Source organism: Zalophus californianus, chromosome 4, assembly GCF_009762305.2.
Source record: "Zalophus californianus isolate mZalCal1 chromosome 4, mZalCal1.pri.v2, whole genome shotgun sequence".
In the NCBI taxonomy this organism is placed as follows: Eukaryota; Metazoa; Chordata; class Mammalia; order Carnivora; family Otariidae; genus Zalophus; species Zalophus californianus.
In genome coordinates, this window is record NC_045598.1 from 51,941,216 (window position 1) to 51,960,879 (window position 19,664).

Here is a 19,664-nt window from a genome sequence, read left to right on the forward strand (position 1 = left end):
GATCCCAGGGTCCTGGGATCGAGCCCCACATCAGGCTCTCTGCTCAGCAGTGAGCCTGCTTCTCCCTCTCCCTTTGCCTGTCACTCCCCTTGCTTGTGCTCTCTCTCTCTGTCAAATAAATAAATAAAATCTTTAAAAAAAAAACAAAACCAGAAAGACAGATAAGGAAACAGAATCAAAGAGGGTAAGTCACCTGATCAAATAGCAAGAAGATTTCACAGCTGAGTTTCACACCCAGGCAGTTAAATTGAAGAACCTTAAATACCCTGCTACAAAAAAGTCCCCAAGTCTGGTTGACTTAAAAAATGATTTGGAGGGAATGGCTCCTTCACCAACATTAATAATACTGCAAAGAATTGGTTTTTTTAAGTTCCAAAGATTTTATTTTTCTAGTCATACATAATATTAATTTTATCCATCCTCCTTGATAATGAGAAAATGTATTATTTATCTGTAAGATAATTTAATAAACTTTTTAAAACTTAAAATTACCTTAATTTTTATTATTTTTTAATAGACTTTATTTTTAGAGCAGTTAGTTTATAGTAAAGATTGACTAGATCTCCCATATATTCCTTTTCCACCCTCTATGAATTTCCCCTATTTTTAACATCTTGTGTTACTTTATACATTTGTTAAAATTGATGAACCATTGCTGATGTATTTTTATTAACTAAAATCCATAGCTTATATTAGGGTTATTTTGTGCTGTACAGTTCTCTGGATTTTGACAAATATATGATGTCATGTACCTGCCATTTACAGTATCATACAGAATAATTTCATTGCCTTAAAAATCCCTTGTGTTCTACATACTCATGTATCTATTCAACCCTTCAAACCCCCAGCAACCACTGAACTTTTTAGTGTCTCTATAGTTTTGCCTCTTCCAAAGTACCTTGTTGGAATATCATGCAATATGTAGCCTTTTCAAACTGGCTTCTTTCACTTAGCGGTATGTATTTAGATTTCTTTTTTTGGCTTGATAGCTCATTTCTTTTTAGCACAATTCCATTATATGAAGGTACTATAGTTTGTTTATTCATTCACCTAAAAGACATGTTGGTTATTTTGAATTTTTGGTAATTATGAACGTAGCTGCTATAAATACTCATGTGCCTCAGTGCCTGGGTGACTCAGTCAGCTGGTTAAGTGTCTGCCTTCGGCTCAGGTCATGATCCCAGGGTCCTAGGACTGAGCCCTGCATTGGACTCCCTGCTCAGCAGGGAGCCTACTTCTTCCTCTGCCGTTCCCCCTGCTTGTGCTCTCTCTCTCTCTGTGTCAAATAAATAAATAAAATCTTTAATAACAGAAATACTCATGCTCATATTTTTGTGCATATATAGTTTTCAACTTGTTTCAATTCATTTCTATTCAGTAATTGCTGGTACAGTAAACCTATGTTTAACTTTGAAAGAACTGCCAAATTGTCTTGCAAAGCGGCTGTACCATTTTGTATTCCCACCAGGAAGGAATGAGTGTTTGCGTTTGGTGGTGGTAGTTTTTTGGATTCTAGCCTAGAATATAGGTGTGTATCTTGTTGTTTTAATTTGCAATTCCTTAATGACATATGATCTTCTCATATGCTTATTTACCATCTGTATATCTTGTTTGGTGAGGTGTCTTTCAGATCTTTTGCCCATTTTTAGATTGAGGTGTTTATTTTCTTACTATTGAGTTTTAAGAGTTCTTTGTATGTATTGGATACAAATCTTATCAGCTATGTTTTGCAAGTATTTTCTCTCAGTATGTGGTTTGTCTTTTCATTCTCTTTCTCTTTTTTTTTAAAGATTTTATTTATTTATTTGACAGAGAGAGACACAGTGAGAGAGGGAACACAAGCAGGGGGAGAGGGAGAGAGAGAAGCAGGCTTCCCGCCGAGCAGGGAGCCCGATGTGGGGCTAGATCCCAGGACCCTGGGATCATGACCCGAGCCAAAGGCAGACGCTTAACGACTGAGCCACCCAGGCACCCCTGTCTTTTCATTCTCTTAATAGTGTTTTTCGTAGAGCAATTTTTAATTTTAATGAAATAACCATTTTTTCCTTTCATGTGTCATGCTTTTGGTTTGTGTGCTTTTGGTGTTATATCTAAAAACACATAGCCAAACACAAAGTCACCCAGATTTTCTCCTTTTATCTTCCGGAAGTTTTATAGATTTTGTGTTCTGGGTCTGTGACCCATTTTAGTTAATTTTTGTGAAAGATGTAAGGTCCTTGTCTATAGTTATTTTTTGCCTGTGGACATCCAGTTGTTCTAACACCATTTATTGATAGAACTATCCTTTCTCCTTTGAATTGACTTTGCTCCTTTGTCAAATATCAGTTCAGTATATTTGTATGGGTCTATTTCTGGTTTCTGTGTTCTATTCCACTGATCTATGTGTCTAATCTTTTGCCACTACCACACTGTCTTGAGTACTATAGCTTTAAAGAAAGTCTTGAGGTTGGGTATTAATGAATTTATAAAAAAGTAATGGAGGATTGAGAATTTTAAGTTTTAAAAGTAGATTACTTATTGATAGTCTCTATAGTACAGTATCTAGATACATTTTCCTTGAAAGTAATAATTTCTTTGTATTGATATCAATTATTATTTTTTTCATCTTGCTTTATTATATTGTAGCTCCAGCCCCCAGTTTAATGGCTACCATTTCTATGATCTAATTTAATCTGCATTTACTTTTTTCTTTGCAAAAGTTCTTTGTCACTTTCCAAACTCTATAAACATTTTACTATTAATCTATTAATACTATTAATCTTTATACTACTATTAAACTATTAATCAGTTTTAAATTGTTATGTCTCTGCTGCTTTTTTCACAATAATGCATACAAAAGAGATATCTCAAATAAAGAGTACCTATTTCCCTTGGGTATATTACAGTTGGAAGCTGGAAAATAAAATCTTTCTTCTTGTAGGGCAGTTAATGGAATATAATCCATGATGAGTAACTGTTTATTATCTATATAATAGACAAATTCAGGAATTATACATGTGTAGATACTTCTAGGTGAATGTAGTTTTGCTTACAAATAATGTTAAAATGGATACTTAGATTTATTTGTCTGGGACACTCATAGAATTGAAAGTATTTCCCGGGCACCTGGGTGGTTAAGCTTCTGCCTTTGGCTCAGGTCATGATCCCAGGGTCCTGGGATCGAGTCCTGTGTCAGGCTCCCTGCTCAGCAGGGAATCTACTTCTCCCTCTCCCCTGCTCATGCTCTCTCTCTCTCTTTTGCTCTCGCTCTCTCTCAAATAAATAATAATAATAATGAAAGAAAGTGTTTCCCATTACCTAACAGTTTTTTAAGGACCAGGGGCAATTTGGTTAAAATTAGAATAATTAGGCATCTAGCAGTCTCCTTAAACCTGGCACCATCCACATCTCCCTTTTTGAAACACCGTTAATTTGGGGGGTATTATGTCAAATTCAACCAGGTTCTCCTGGGTTTAGGTGGTAAACATATATGAAGCTTTAATTTTTATTTATTTATTTATTTATCTATTTATTTATTTTAAAGATTTTATTTATTTATTTATTTATTTATTTGACAGAGAGAGAGAGAACACAAGCAGGGGGAAGGACAGAGGGAGAGGGAGAAACAGGCTTCCTGCTGAGCAGGGAGCCCAATGCCGGGCTCGATCCCAGGACCCTGAGATCATGACCTGAGCTGAAGGCAGATGCTTAATGACTGAGCCACCCAGGCGCCCCTGAAGTTTTAATTTTTAAAAAATATGTATCAGTATATACTCTAGATAAGCAAACAGGTTGGGACTTACCCAGAAAAATGACAGTTTCCTCTAATTTTGGAATATATTTGCATTATTTATAACTTCTGATTTTTTTGAAAACCAAATTATGTTCTGTGATGGAGCTTTGTGCTGAGTTGTGGGAAATTGAAACAGTATCTCACTAGCGTGTTTTGAGCCATTTTCATATTGTTCATGGATTCATAAGGAAGGCATCCTTTAAAATAAATATGAGTAATAATATATAATAGTCCTTTTATTAGATGTATGACTTTTAAAATTATGTAGGGGCCACGTGGGTGACTCAGTCGGTTGAGTATCTGACTCCTGATTTTGGCTTAGGTCATGATTTCAGGGTCGTGGGATGGAGCCCTGCGTTGGGGTCTGCACTTGGCAAGGTGTCTGCTTCTCTCTCTTCATCTCCCTCTGCCCCTCCCCCCATTTGCTCTCTCTTTCTCTGAAATAAAGAAATCAATCTTAAAAAAAACTTATGTAACAAAGAAACTTTTGGTTGTTTTAACAGACAATTTTGATACAAAGAAGAATGAACTAACAAAACAGGGCTTTATGGATCTGAATCTAATGGAAGCCAATGATCGAGAAGGAGATCCTCGTGACCTTTGGGTAACTCTGCACTCAATGGGCTATAATAAAGCTCTGGAATTGACAGAGGTAAAGCAATCTGAAAGTTTTACAATGGGTTTAATGTTCATAATATTTTACTCCATGAACATTTTCCTGACACATGACTTTTGAATTGGGCACTCAGATCCTTGAACTTAAATATATGAATGAATTGTGAGTGCAGCGGTGTGTTTCTGCTAGTTTATGCAAGTTCCTGTTCTTACCTGAAATTTAGTTACTCCCAACATTGGGAGTTTGAGCATATGATATGCAGAAAAATATTTGGTAATTAAAAAGTTATATTTCTTAATTGGTGATGGCTATTTTAGTTGCTAAAGTCTCATGTCTATAGAGAATTCTTTGTCCTAACAGAATAAAGCCTAAGAAATAGGGGATTGTGTCTGTATGAGAAGTGGAATTCTGATTCTTGGGTTAATATTTGTAAAACACTTGGGATGGTGCTTGGCTTATATATAGCATTGCGTATGTATTAGCTATCACTATTAAGAGTTTCAGTAAACCAGAGAAATAATAAAAATGAGGACTTCTAAATTCTAAATTCTATATTTTGTGTCAGGTGTGAAATAAAGAACTTATGAGTTTCAGGCCATGCATCAGATAACAGTACTTTTGTCGTTCATATTCTTAAAAATAGTATCTGTCCTTTCTCTAAATAAATCATCTTAGGAGGGTAACACTAGCATCAACAAACTTTCAATTTTGGGTGTATGGAGACTTTGGTTTAAGTTCTAGCTTTGACATCATTCAAAACCCCTCATAAACCTCTTTTCTGAAAAGTTATCTATAATTTTTTTTGCCATTTTTAAAAATAGGTGAATCGTTATAATAACTTTTTATATCCTACTTTAACCTAACATTCAGTGAATCCTACATTCTGCCTATGGTGCAAAATCAGCATCTAATCTATGAATAATATTGTATCTACTACACATGCCTCTTGATATGAGAAATTAGTCAAGAGCAATTTAAGATATTTTATAGCATTTACTGATACCATTGACCTTTGAAACCATAGGCAAGAAGGATTTCTGAGATAAAAAAAAATGTTTTTTAAGATTTATTTATTTATTTGAGAGAGGGAGAGAAAGCACACACAGGGAGGGGCAGAGGGAGAGGGAGAGAGAACTTCAGCAGACTCCTTCATGAGCCTAGAGCGCGACACGGGGATTGATCCCACAACCCATGAGATAACCACCTGAGCTGAAACCAAGAATTGGATGCTTAACTGACTGAGCCACCCAGGCACCCCTGTTTTGTATTTTAAAGGTTTTATTTTGGAGGCGCCTGGGTGGCTCAGTCGGTTAAGCATCTGCCTTAAAGCTCAGGTCATGATCTCAGGGGGCTGGGATCAAGCCCCACATCCGGCTCCCTGCTCAGTGGGGAGTCTGTTTCTTCCTTTCCTTCTGCCCCTCGCCCCACTTGTGTGACTCTCTCTCTCTCTCAAATAAATAAATCTTCAAAAAATTTTAAAAATTAAAAAAAATAAAGGTTTTATTTTTAAGTAATCGTAAAACCAATATGCAGTTCAAACTTATAACCCCAAGATCAAGAGTCACATGCTCTACCAAACCAGCCAGGTGCCCTGGTTATGACTTTTCAACAGTGAAATATTTTGACCCATCCTGAAAATAAATGTACTATATTTAGTAGTACATATTCATAAATCATAGAGAAAGAATCAACTGTATAAAATCAATTTGGAAATGCTTAGAGAATCTTCTGGAGCATAGTCCCAGTTTATGTACCACAATTTTTCCAGGTTAATTTACTTACAGATAAAGCATGGACTAACCACATTTTTCATTATCTTAGGAAAGGTTTTCCTCAGTGATTAATATTATAGCCAATTTATTCCTATTGGAATGAGTTGTTTCATGGAGGATTTTATCTAGTATCCAGGTGGCCATTCTGGTTTTGCCAGATCTTACCCTCATGGTTTTTAGAACATGATCATACACAGCATTTCCGAATTTGGCAGGCCAGGTTTTGCATATCTCTGATGGAATCCTTAAACTTCTCCATAGATTTGTTTTATTTTGTTGTTTTATGTAAGGACTTTAGTCAGAACAGTCTGTTTAGTATAATGATCTGGTAAAAGTATTTCTATAATATTTCTAAAGTGTTTCTATAGTGCTTTTAAAGTACTTGTATAGTATCTATAATATAGTGTATTAGCTTCAATGGAACTTCTTTTACTTCGAGTCTCTTCCTTTATGGCCATTATTTTATGTATCAAATAATGTATTTGTTGTTCTTTTTTTTTTTTTTTTTAAAGTAAGCTTTACACCCAATGTGGGACTTGAACTCATGACCCTGAGATCAAGAGTTGCATGCTTTACTGACTGAGCCAGTCAGACGCCCCTTGTTCATTTTTATTTTATTTTTGTTTTTTTTCCCCCTTCTTCATTTTTAAAGGGTACTTGATCAGAGGGGGAAAAAATGCCCCTTTTTTCTATAGCATTTTTCAAAAAGTCAGTTATTCTAAAAGCATACTAGCTATTAGTTTATATATTTTACTCTCCTATATCTGAGAGAGAGCCACAATTTAGTCATTTGAACGTATTTCATGGTAAGGAAACAGATTTTACAAGAGACTAGGCAACTTATTGTATGTCAGGCCTGGTATTGTTTTTTGTTTCTTTCTCTAATGTAAGACTCATCCACAAACAACATTAAGTCAAGATTTGGTACTGAGGCATCCAAAAATTCTATTCTTGGCATGGATACTTTTGATTTACAGAATAATAGTGAAAACATTGTCCTCATTCAGTAAGGGTCATAGAGTTGTTGGATTGAGAATGTTACACCAGCAAACAGTAATACAAGAAGGAGAAAATAACAATTCATAATCAACTAGTTGGTATAAAAATGTTGGGTAATTTCTGTTAGTGATAGGGATATATATATGTGGTAACATTTGATTTAAAGGATTCATGTAGGGGGAGGTAGGTGGGAGGGACTGGTGAAAATAGGTGATGGGGATTAAGGAGGGCGCTTGTAATGAGCACTGGGTGATGTATGGAATGTTGAATCACTGTATTGTACAGTTAACATACTGGAATTAAAATAAAATAAATACAAAGGATTTATATATTTATATATTCTTATAACTATCATAAATAATCTTTTTTTTAGAATTCTACATTGCAAAATATTTTCACACATATTACCTATTAGATATTTCCAACAACCCTTGGCAGAATATATACTATTTATTCCTACTTTTTCAATGAAGAAACTAAACTTCATAAAAGTTAAGTGACTTCCCCAGGTCATGTAACTAGCAAATGGCAAAATCCAGTTACAAACATAGATCTGTTTTCTAGGCCAATGATGTGTCACTCTACTGTCTCTCTTATAAAAATGACTTTATTATTGCCAAAGTTTGGAATCATTAAAAACTTATTTAAAAATAAAAATTTCTGCTGTTGTTCTATTAACTTCAGACTTTTATCTTTTGTCCCCCAACTAAGAAGAGGACCATCAATATGTATAAATTCACTATTTATTTAACAGACATTTATTGGATGCCTACCATGTGGTAAGTCTGTAATAAAGAGGCACTGAGGATCAATGGTGAATAGAATAGTCAGAATTCCTTCCCTTATGGAATTTACATTCCACGAAGGAGAATGATTAGTTAAATGGAAAATAAATAAAATCATTTAAAAAACATTTTGAAAGAAACAAGCGAGAGACCAAATTAGAAAAGAATAGTGCAGGGGGAATGACATATCAGATAAAAGGCTAGTATCCAAAATCTATAAAGAACTTATCAAACTCAACACCCAAAGAACAAATAATCCAATCAAGAAATGGGCAGAAGACATGAACAGACATTTTTCCAAAGAAGACGTGCAAATGGCCAACAGACACGAAAAAGTCCTCAACATCGCTCGGCATCAGGGAAATCCAAATCAAAACCTCAATGAGATACCACCTCACACCGGTCAGAATGGCTAAAATTAACAAGTCAGGAAACGACAGATGTTGGTGAGGATGCAGAGAAAGGGGAACCCTCCTACACTGTTGGTGGGAATGCAAGCTGGTGCAACCACTCTGGAAAACAGTATGGAGGTTCCTCAAAAAGTTGGAAATAGAGCTATCGTATGACCCAGCAATTGCACTACTGGGTATTTACCCCAAAGACACAAATGTAGTGATCTGAAGGAGCACCTGCACTCCAATGTTCATAGCAGCAATGTCCACAATAGCCAAACTATGGAAAGAGCCAAGATGTCCATCAACAGATGAATGGATAAAGAAGATGTGAATATTATGCAGCCATCAAAAAACCCCCCGAAATCTTGTCATTTGCAACGATGTGGATGGAACTAGAGGGTATTATGCTAAGCAAAATAAGTCAATCAGAGAAAGACATGTATCATATGATCTCCCTGATATGAGGAATTCTTAATCTCAGGAAACAAACTGAGGGTTGCTGAAGTGGTGGGGGGCTGATAGGAGGATTACTGATTTACTTGAGATTATAGTTTTCTTTCCTTTTCTGTGAACATTGTCAGTTAATATGGTAACAAAAAATCATAATTTTATGCTTTTTTATTATCGAATTCATAGTACTAAAATCTTTCTAAAGGTATATGAGAAGGACAAGCTAGAAGGTAGAGTATATCTTCTTAAATCATATGATAAACAATAACAAATAATTTATTTTTAATTCTATCAGAAAGCTAAAACAAGGTTCACTTTTTCTTTCTTATCAGGCATGCCCATTTATCATCGATATCTATGCAGACAAATGCAAGCCAAGAATTAAAGCTGTCCATATGGAGGCATGCAGTGGGCAACTTGAGAAGGCTATTTGTAAATCTGTCCTTAACAAAGGTGATGCCAGGGTAATGGATGGCTATGAAAATATAATTGTACATACGTATAAGTGTGACACCTGGATAACATCAGTTATTGAAAACAAGGTATTATTTATGAGGTGGTTCTCCTCATAACTCCATTGTTTACTAATATGTTCCATTTTCTTTCTTACTGTATTCTTGCACAGTAATTAATATCACATTATTTTAATAATATTTATAATGGGCAATTCTCAGGTTTCTAATTCAAACTGAGCATGATAATTTTTATGCATTTTTTAAAAGTTTGAGATAATTGTATTATGAAAATTATATGTTTGGGGATCTCGGAAGATAGAGCATAATCTGGGTACAAAGTGTTTTATTTAGTTTGTTATTAAAAATCTTCACACATACATAACTGTTTCAAATAACAGACATTGGGTTTTAAAGAAATATGAACAAAGTAAAGAAAAAATTTAGCCCAACTTTTTCCACACTTTGAAATATTAGAAATTCTGTAGACTGTCATCATTTTATCTAATATATTCCACTGCCCAGGACCTATTTTTATCAAGCCACTTATTGCTAACTTTAGCTACCGTCCCTGCTACTACTGATATTGCAGGCCAAGAGAATACATACATAAATGCTTAGAGATACCCAGCTTTCTAGAAACATAAATTTTCAAAAAAATCTTAGGATGGCTGGATTTTTAGGACTGTTGGCTTATTTCTTTTAGTTCCTGGGTGAGACATTATTTTTATGCTTACCATGAATTTCTTAAAGTGCTAAGGTTTGGCTGAGTATTGAGTCAATGTGAGTATATACTATGTAACTAACTCTCCTAGTCACAATAGAGGCCACTATCAATGTAATATGGTCTCTGCTTTCAAGGAGTTTATGAACTAGTTGGGAAGACAATTAATACTCTCAAAAGAGATCAGAGAATAATTAAATGTTAAATTATATAGTACTGTTTATTTGTGCAGTAGTTTTACTGTATTTGCATCTCTTGTGGTTGATGTTAGTTTGGACAATAGAAGTTGGGGAAGGACTTGTGAATGAGGGGAAGGGGACTGTGGTATGGGATTGGAGACAAACTAGGATTGGATATGCAGAGACATGGGGCGCCTGGGTGGCTCAGTTGTTAAGCGTCTGCCTTCGGCTCAGGTCATGATCCCAGGGTCCTGGGATCGAGCCCCATGTAGGGTTCCTTGCTCGGCGGGAAGCCTGCTTCTCCCTCTCCCACTCCCCCTGCTTGTGTTCCCTCTCTCACTGTGTCTCTCTCTGTCAAATAAATAAATAAAATCTTAAAAAAAAAAAAGATATGCAGAGACAGCCATTAGAAGCAGAGAAACAGTAACATGTAAGAGGGTTAATGTGAAGAACAGAGGAAATAGTGGGAATATCCTCTATGCAGAAACAGAGAACTTTATTTGGAGGAGTACTACAAAGATAAATAACATAGGTGGTATGGGTCCAGATTATATATATTATCTTGAAAATGGGGTAGAGGACTTGGACTTGATAAAAACAGTTAAGAGTCCCCAGCTAGGAGATTCCAGTCTTCAAGTGGATCATAAAGCTTTGGAGGGTGATTCCTAAGATCCAGCATGCCTTCCCTTCTGCCCTCTATGTCTTATTAGAACTAAAAGGGTGATGGGAGTCACTAACTTACCACAGTTTCTCTGTTCTGTAGTTAGCTATCATTTCTCAACCCTCCATCTCCTTCCTTTCCCTCAAGGAAAATTAAACTGCCCTGCACCAAAATGATGTAATAATAATATTTTAGAGTTTCCCATTTGTCAGGCACTTTACATTTATTAACGCATTTACTTCTCACAACAACCCAATGAAGTAAGTACTAACTGCATTTTACACACAAAGAAATTGAAGCATGGGGACGCTAAATAACTTGCAGAAGGTCACATGCTGAGTAGTAGAGCTGAGAAATGAATCCAGGCAGTCTAATGTTATACTGCCCCTTTGTAGTCATTAGGGAGTGCTTGTCACTTTCTTAGCAGGGGAATACTTTGGTGCCTACATTTCTTTCATTCACCAGCTTCATTCTGCTTTCTCTTGCTTCCTATCCATTTTAGAGGCTATCTATTATCTATGATCTATTATCTCAAGTATTGGTTCTTCCATAAGGTCTTCCTTGCTAACCAAGTCTGAGCTGATGTTTCTGTGTTTCTATAATATCTTCTATGTTTCTGCAGACCCTCTGAATACCTCTATCACAAGACTTATAAAATGTTTTGTAATAGTCATGTTGTTTGTATTTATTAAAGAAAGGACTAGCAACTTATGAAATTTTTTTTATAGTCAAATAATAAAGTGATTATTCACATCAACAATGAGCTAAGTAAAAACTGCATAAACAACAGAGGACTCAACATATTTGCAGTAGAAGTGGCACCAAAATCTACAATGGTAATGTATTGTTTTCTAATTAAAGCTTTTTGTTTTATCAATTTGAAAAAGCATTTTACTAATAGCATTATGAATAAGTGGAAATATGAAATAAAGTAGAAAATTATTCTAAATATGATATTCATATTATTATCATCCTATATTAGGAGACTTTGGTTCTAGTCCAGTTCTCACTATTTGGTTGAGTGATTATGAGAGATTCACTTAGCCACTCTGTTCCTGTCTCTTATGTAAAATTAATTTACTATTACTAGTGTTAGGTAGTTCACAACATTAATGTAAAGATAAAAATAAAATGATGTATATGAAAGCACTTTGCAACATCATATAGAAAGACAAAGTAGTGTTTATAGTAAATGGGAATTTTGCTAATCCAAAATATTTTTATCTACATTATTAAGATTTTCCAATGTAACCTGAAAGAGAAAATGCCTCTAAGTTTTAGATAACCATCTAAGTCAAGAGCCAGGAGCAGCTGTAGTTTCTGGTGTTAGCAGAACTGTGGGTTTCTAATTTAGCCAGGGGTTCAAAGGCAGGGACCCTGAAACTGGTCTAGTGAACGGAAAAAGGAAAAAGCCTTCTATTCTTTTCTTCATTCTGTCCATGAAATCCTAAAACATTCTAGAACTGAATAAAGAGGAGAGATTCTACAGAATCCCAATGAGGATTTTAGAAAATGCTCTAGGTTTAGTGAAAAAAGGGTATTTACTCCCTTTTCCACTACTCCCTTTTCTACTACTCCTACCCCACATTTATATACATCAAATATCAGCTACTATATTTGAGTAGAATTTATGCTGGATCATTCTGTTAGACATCAGATCATAGATTGTAGGTACCCACTAAGGACAAATGGTATAGAATTTTATCTGCACAGGGATATTTTTTGCATAGGGTCTAGAAATGTTATCCTGTTTAAAAATTAGCCAAAAATAACAATATATAAAAGGAAAGTAAAAGTTTTCTATTTTTATATGCAGGTTTGTCAACATGTAATGCCTCTGAATGAACGACAAGAATGGATATATTATTGTGTGTATTCCCTTATATCTTAAATATTGTTTTCTACTTGAGGCTGTCAAACTAAGAATTCTTTCAGGTTTAGTCTGTGCTAATCAATTTAACTGATGTACATAAACAATAATCTATTTAATTTGTATATGTTTACATTTTATACCCATGTTATATACTTTATTATTAAAATATAAATATAAAATATAAATAATATAATAATGTTTTTAATGTGTGGCTTTATTTATTAATTTAATGGGAAATCTGGGCATATTTCATTTACCAATAGTAAATCAAAATAAAATCACAGGTAAGCTTTTAAAAAGTAGTATTCGATGAATTCTACAAAATCCTGTATACTTTTGGTTTAATCTTACTTATCAAAAGTAAACTCAAAGAAAATGAAAACAGGCCAGCTGCAGCTAGTGTCTTGGGCTCTCACCCTGTCTTCTCACTGTTCTGTCCCAGGAGCCCGACAGGTCACAGACTCCCATCCATGCCACTGTGGTCACAGGCATGTGGCTGTGGGAGGATCAGGGGGCTTCCTGGGCCCCTTCTCTTTGCTGCTCCTACTGTTGCTGCTGATGATGTATATCCCCTTCACAACCTGCCTTTCCACCGGCGGCCTCTACCTCCTGCTGCACCTCTTCAGCTTTGATCTGATGCTTACTTCTCCAACCCCTTTTGGGCCTGTAGGTATTCAAGCCCTGGAAGCTGTTATACCATCATCCATACTGGCGGCCATTTGGCAGGCAGGTATGATTGGAGCAATGGGTCTGGAGTTGGATGTTGAATTTACTTCTGAGGGGATTCTTGTCTTAATGCACCATAGCACAGTAGACATGACAACTGATGGTAGTGGTTGATAAGTGATTTGATATTTGAACAAATGAGAAAACTTAATCTATTGCAAATCACAGATTCAGGAATGATTTCCCTGATGAGAAGATCTCTAACCGGAACCATAATCTCACAATCTTCTTAGATGTCAAAGGCCATGCAAATATAATACTGGTGCTCTAAAGAAAATGTATATGCAGTTTCTTCAACTATACAGTCTGCTCTGGTATCCTCTGGTATCCAAGAAACAGGGTTCCTGTTTCTTGCCAAAAGTGATCTATAAGATGAGACAGGACAGAATGTAATATAATGGCATTAACTCACAAAACTTGGAGCCTTAGCCATCCAGGAGATGGGAAAGCACACTATAATGCATGTGTTTCAGTCCATGTTTGTGGCAATAGACATTTTGCTGGGCTAGAGCATGCATAGTATCTTGTGGCACCTGTATGGAATTTCAGCTTTCCTCATGCAAAAGGATGTTGTATCCCTAGACTACTCAAAGAAGTAGTTAACTAAAGGCATTCAAGTTGTTGCTGGGAAAAAATTTTCCCTTCTTTCTTTTGTTACTGAACTCAAACTTGTCCAAGCACCTGGTAACACAGTAAGCCAATGTCTGATACCCCAGTTTTTAAGCAAAGGGAGCTTTATTATCAGAAGAGCAGCTGAAGAAGAAGGCAGGAGATCATTCCCAAAGCTGCCTTACCCTTTTGAGCCTAGGGACAGTTTATATATATTTGGGGAAGGAGGGTGAATACATGAGAGAAGGGTGAAGAGTTTCTTGAACCATGAAGTGAGAGGCCTTGAAAGAATCTGGAGGTATGCATTCTTCCAGACAATGAGGTGCCATTTGGGACCTGGTATGATCAGATACATCAGATAATTTCAAGACGGATGTTACCATCTGGTCCCCATTAGGTTTCTACAGTCAGTGGGTGAACAGGGAATAGGGGCAAAAAAGGCAAAGTTAGTGATTGATCATGTATGAAGTTAAGAGATGCATAAAACATAAGTAGGGAATAAGGTAGAATGTGAAGCTAAGTTAATAATGCAACTAATACAACTATAGTTCTGCCTCTGCTTTCAAAACAGGTCCAGGAACCAAGTATCTGGCCTCACTTTCTAGATTCATTGGCTGGTCTAATAATCAAATAGATATAAGACATTAACAGGAGAAAAAGAAATTTCATTATGTACATAGGGGAGCCCGACAAATACATGAGACTCACAGGCAGTCAACCAGTTGAGGCTTATATACCATCCTGAGCAGAGGAGAGAGGATAGGAGTCTGGGGCTTCAAAGGGGAAGAAGACAATTCACAGGAAGATGAGAAGAGTGAATGGTAAACAAATGTTTGCCATGCCTTGCAGATAAGTCTTTCTGATATAAAAAATTATCTCTAGTAATAGCTCTCTTCCTGGTACAGGCCATCTATCTAAATTCTTTTTGGCAGTTAAGGGAGAGGTAATAAGCTTTTCCCAAGTCAGTTGGGTCTTAAGTGCCTTCAGCTCAAAACAATCCACATGTTAAAGTGGCACATTTTAGGGTGGCATATTCTGCTATCTCTCAATACCTTTGATCAAAATGTGGCTATGAGCCCCATCTTGGTTCCAGCTGTATCACTGATAGCAACCTGAGATCATGCCCTGTTCCTAAATCAAGAGTCAGATACTTAACCTACTGAGCCACACAGGCGGCCTGTAGTGTATATTTTAAAGTCTTCTGATATTCTTCAGATTTTCTTCCCACCTCTGACATTTCTTTTTACCCACACTTCTGTGGCTTCCCCCAGTTTCCACGTTATCTCTCACCTCAGGCCCTTCGGATGCCATGTTTCTTTCTATAGAATAATAATTATCTCTCTACTCCCTCTTTTTCCTTCAGGTCTCAGTGAGTATGTCACTTTTTTTAAGAATCCTTCCCTGATTAAGCCCCTACCAAGACTACTTTGGTGGCCCTAAAAACTCATGCTTATTCTTTGTTGTAGCACTCATACTGTACAGGAATTACTGTTTAGTTTTACCTGAGAAGGTAAAAGGCTGAAAGCAGGGACAGTTATAATTCCAGTATATACCATAGAACCATAATAGATATGCAATAAATATTTGCTGGACAGTTGAATAAAGTGGGCAGAAAATTAAAATAAACTTACCTACGGTATGAATTTTTCCTAATTATTAGGAAAAATGAGAAATACACATAAAAACACATAAGAAAAAATGGCCCATTACTATTAAATTCTATTTACCCAGATTTTGTTTTTCATGTCATTAACAGATTAAGACAACTACATTTAATAGTTTTGTTGATTTTTCATTAGATAGTCTAGTAGATGTGGTTTTTTTTTTTTTAAGCCAGAAATGGGGCACCTGGGTGGCTCAGTCATTGGGTGTCTGCCTTCAGCTCAGGTCATGATCCCGGGGTCCTGGGATCGAACCCCATGTCAGGCTCCCCCGCTCAGTGGGAGGCCTGCTTCTCCCTCTCCCACTCCCCCTGCTTTGTTCCCTCTCTCACTGTCTCTCTTTCTGTCAAATAAATAAAATCTTTAAAAATAAATAAATAAAGCCAGAAACCTTCCTTTAGATCTATTTTTGGTGTAGGTTGAATATGATACAGAAATTTAATATACCACACTAATCATATTTTGGATATAATCCAGGAAAATAAAAATATATTTCTGATTTTGGCCACCAGAGGGTGAGCATATTACTTATTATTCATAATATTCATTAGAGAGAGAGACCAATTGATAATATTTCTCAGGACTGGGTTAAGTCCTTTATGACTTCTAAGGCTGCTTTGGTGAAATATATTGTATATTAAGGATCTATCTATACATAGGCATATTCACCCATCCTATTAGAGAATATATAAAAATTATTTCTAACTTGTGAGGTAGATATTAAGTCTTCTGCTCTTAAAAAGATACTGACTCACTTCTTTGTGAAGTTACAGGTATAAGGACATATAAAGATGGCCCTGCTAGCTTTACCTAGAAGCATAAAGCCTATCTTTGCTACTCAGCTTAGCTTGATTTCTGGGCCAAAAAAAAAAAAAAAAAAGAACTATGTAACGATTGGAGGAGAAAGATGGCAAATAGTGGAAATGATTTAGGGAAAGCAGATGAAATTAATGTGAGAGACAGTTTGTGGGGGCTGGACTAGGAATGGTTGCTGAAAGTCTAAGAGGTGAAGGATTTTGGCTGCTTAAAAGTACCTGTACTTGTTAACTATGGCTAGTTTTGTCTAAGGAAGATGAAGAATAGGATTCTCAGTTCTTATGCCACTTATTCACAAGTGGCTTATAGTTGTGATATTTGACCAAAGTCAATTTGTACTTTAAAAATTGATTCTTGGGGAATCTGGCTGGCTCAGTCCGTAGAGCATGCCACTCTTGACCTCAGGGTAGTGAGTTCAGGCCCCACCTTGGGCATGGAGACTACTTTAAAAAAAAGTAAAAATAGGTTCTCTATTTTTTTTTTAAATATTAACAGTTCTAAAGTTATATATTAAGGGGCAACTGGGTGGCTCAGCCAGTTAAGCGCCTGACTCTTGATTTTGGCTCAGGTTATGATCTTGGGGTGGTGAGATCAAGCCCTACAACGGGTTCTGCGCTTAGTGGAGAATCTACTTGAGATTCTCTTTTTCTCCTCCCTCTCTGCTGCTCCCCAACCCCACCCCCGCATTCACGTGCACTCTCTCTCTAAAAATAAATAAATCTTAAAAAAAAATAAAGATATATATTAATGTTAAAAAGAAGACCTACATATTGTAAAGTGGTTAGAGGTATGGCTCCATTCCCCCAAAATAAAGAAAAACATTTTTCAATTTCTTTTAGACACAATTGATAAATATCCAACATTTTATACATATTCTTAATTTTATTCTTTCCTTTACAATTTAACATAAGATCAACCAACTTAAATTCATTGCCAGCTTAATTTCAGTCATCTGAATGAGGCTAACGTAAATACAGTTATAGAATACCAGTGCTGTAAGCTTTCTAGCAATTTCAGATATGAGTATGCAGCATTGCTAAAAAGTAAATTTCTCTGTGCCTTTTTCTAAATATCTGTTGCAAAAAATTGGATTTAGCTTTGGAAAGAATTGTTTTCTTACAAGGGAGTAAAAATTTAGATGACTAGTCTGGTAAATGGTACACAGGGATATCCAATTAGCAAGTTTCTATTACATATTGCATTAGTTATAATAGAGAAGTAGTAGACATGATCTCTGACCTCAGAAAAAGAAAGAGCTGAGAAAATGTGTTACATATTAGCCTATTAAGGAATAATATTAAGTCTTAAATTAGTAAGCACTGATCATTAAGCATAAACCACCGGTGAAGGCATGGGAACAAAAAAGGAGGGGAAGGCTTGCCCAACTTTTTTGAGGGGAATAAGACTCCCAGAAGATTGAAGGAATGAAAGAAGGGTAGTTTGAAGCTAACTAATGCTTTGTTTTTAGTCATACAGTACAATGTATTTCAAAATTTAATAATGTAAAATAAAGCACATTTTAATAACAATTAAAGGAAATGAAGCATGAGCTTTAAAATCTGGAGAAGTACTACGCTAAGGTATTAGACTAAGTTTGATAGAACAAGTTTGGACAAGTTGGAAAGACTAGTGTGGGCTGGAAGAATCAGGAATGAGCTAGAACTTTAAATGAACTTGAAGGGATAAGAGGAATTTTGAAAAGGATAGAAAGAAATTTCAGGCATTTTCTCATGTCTTTCACTTTTCCTAGAATTTCCTGTATTGTGTCTCTGCCTATTAATATCATACGCAATAGGTCAATCACATACTTGTTGAGTGCCAAATATGTGTAGAGCACTGCTTTGTCAGAGAAGATATATTGTGACAAGTATTAACACTCTGTACCTTTAACATATATTTTTAAATGCTTCATCCTTCATGAAGCCTTTAATCCTTTCTCCAATCCAGAAGAAACTATTCTACTTCTTGAGCTTCTATTTTAAAACTAATACTTTTTTTTTTCCTGTGAGGCTTTTCTGTTTTATTTTGTCTTATTTTATTCAAGTAAAAAGTGGTATAAATGATAAGGTAGTTCATTCAACTTTCAATTCAAATATGGACTTTCCCTTGAAACACCCACTGTACTTAGGAATGCAGTATAAGTGCTTTATGTGTTCTTTCTCTTCATCACACAGTGTATTAATACAATATGTAGCCAACGGTTGAGAGTTAAAGTGAAACTGCCACTTATTTTTAAGTTAAGTGGTATGTGCCAATGAAGAATACAATCTTTACAGTGCAGTCTATTGCCTCTATCTTGATTCATGCTAAGGTGCCTTACCCACCATTGTTTTTGCACTATCAGTAAAAAGGAAAAAAACCATTTTTCATTAAAAAGTAGTTTTGCCAGGACACCTGGGTGGCTCAGTCAGTTAAGCATCTGCCTTCGGTTCAGGTCATGACCTGCCTTCGGTTCAGGTAAATGCCCCCTGGGATTGAGCTCCACTTTGGGCTCCCTGCTCAGTGGGAAGTCTGCTTCTCCTTCTTCCTCCCCTTCCCCCACCCCCCCCCCCCCGCCCCGGCTTGTGCTCTCTCTCTCTCAAATAAATACATAAAATCTTAAAAAAATAATTTTGCCTTGTGGAACCCCTAAACAGGTTTAGGCTACCAGGGTTCCATGAACCACACTTTGAGAACCACTGAAGTGGAGACTCACTTTCTTTATGGCTCTCCTTGTAAAAGCTAAGCCTGGACATTTATTACAGATGAGGTTCTCTGAGTCTTTGGCTGAATTGTCTTCACAGGCATCATTCTCTCAATAAGAAAAATAAAGACAAATTAAGGAATCTAAGAAACTTAAATATTATCTACTGCTTCCTAATACGGGCACAGCCTAGTTAAGACAGATTACAGGACTTGTTAGAGAAACAGCTGGTCAAGATACATACAATCCCGAGATCAAGAGTTGCATGCTCTCCTGACTGAGCCAGCCAGGTACCCTTGAGTAGTATTTCTTTATATGGATGTACCACAATTTGTTATTGATTCATTTGCTAGGCCATTTCCAGTTTTTGGCAATATTGAGCTGCTATAAACATTCATGCACAGATTACAGATTCTTGTGTGTGAACATAAGTTTTCATTTTTCTAGGATAGATAGGCAAAGGTGAGATTGCTGAGTCATATGGTAAGCGT

At 36.0% G+C, this 19,664-nt stretch overlaps 1 protein-coding gene and 1 pseudogene across 2 annotated transcripts in view; both read left to right on the plus strand.

Moving 5' to 3' along the window:
* Positions 1-12,837, plus strand: part of EFCAB7 (EF-hand calcium binding domain 7) — a 44,185-nt gene extending 31,348 nt beyond the window's left edge. Inside the window, exons 11-14 of one of the 2 annotated variants that reach the window (XM_027603353.2) lie at positions 4,276-4,424; positions 9,122-9,331; positions 11,534-11,641; positions 12,622-12,837. In XM_027603353.2, coding sequence (XP_027459154.2) covers positions 4,276-4,424; positions 9,122-9,331; positions 11,534-11,641; positions 12,622-12,696 — 542 coding nt within the window. In that variant the 3' untranslated portion in view covers positions 12,697-12,837. The remainder of the gene's footprint in view (positions 1-4,275; positions 4,425-9,121; positions 9,332-11,533; positions 11,642-12,621) is intronic. The other variant, XM_027603360.2, reaches the window with a different exon arrangement.
* A 331-nt stretch (positions 12,838-13,168) lies between these two features.
* LOC113927477 lies at positions 13,169-14,003 on the plus strand (annotated as a pseudogene).
* The last annotated feature ends 5,661 nt before the right edge of the window (positions 14,004-19,664 follow it).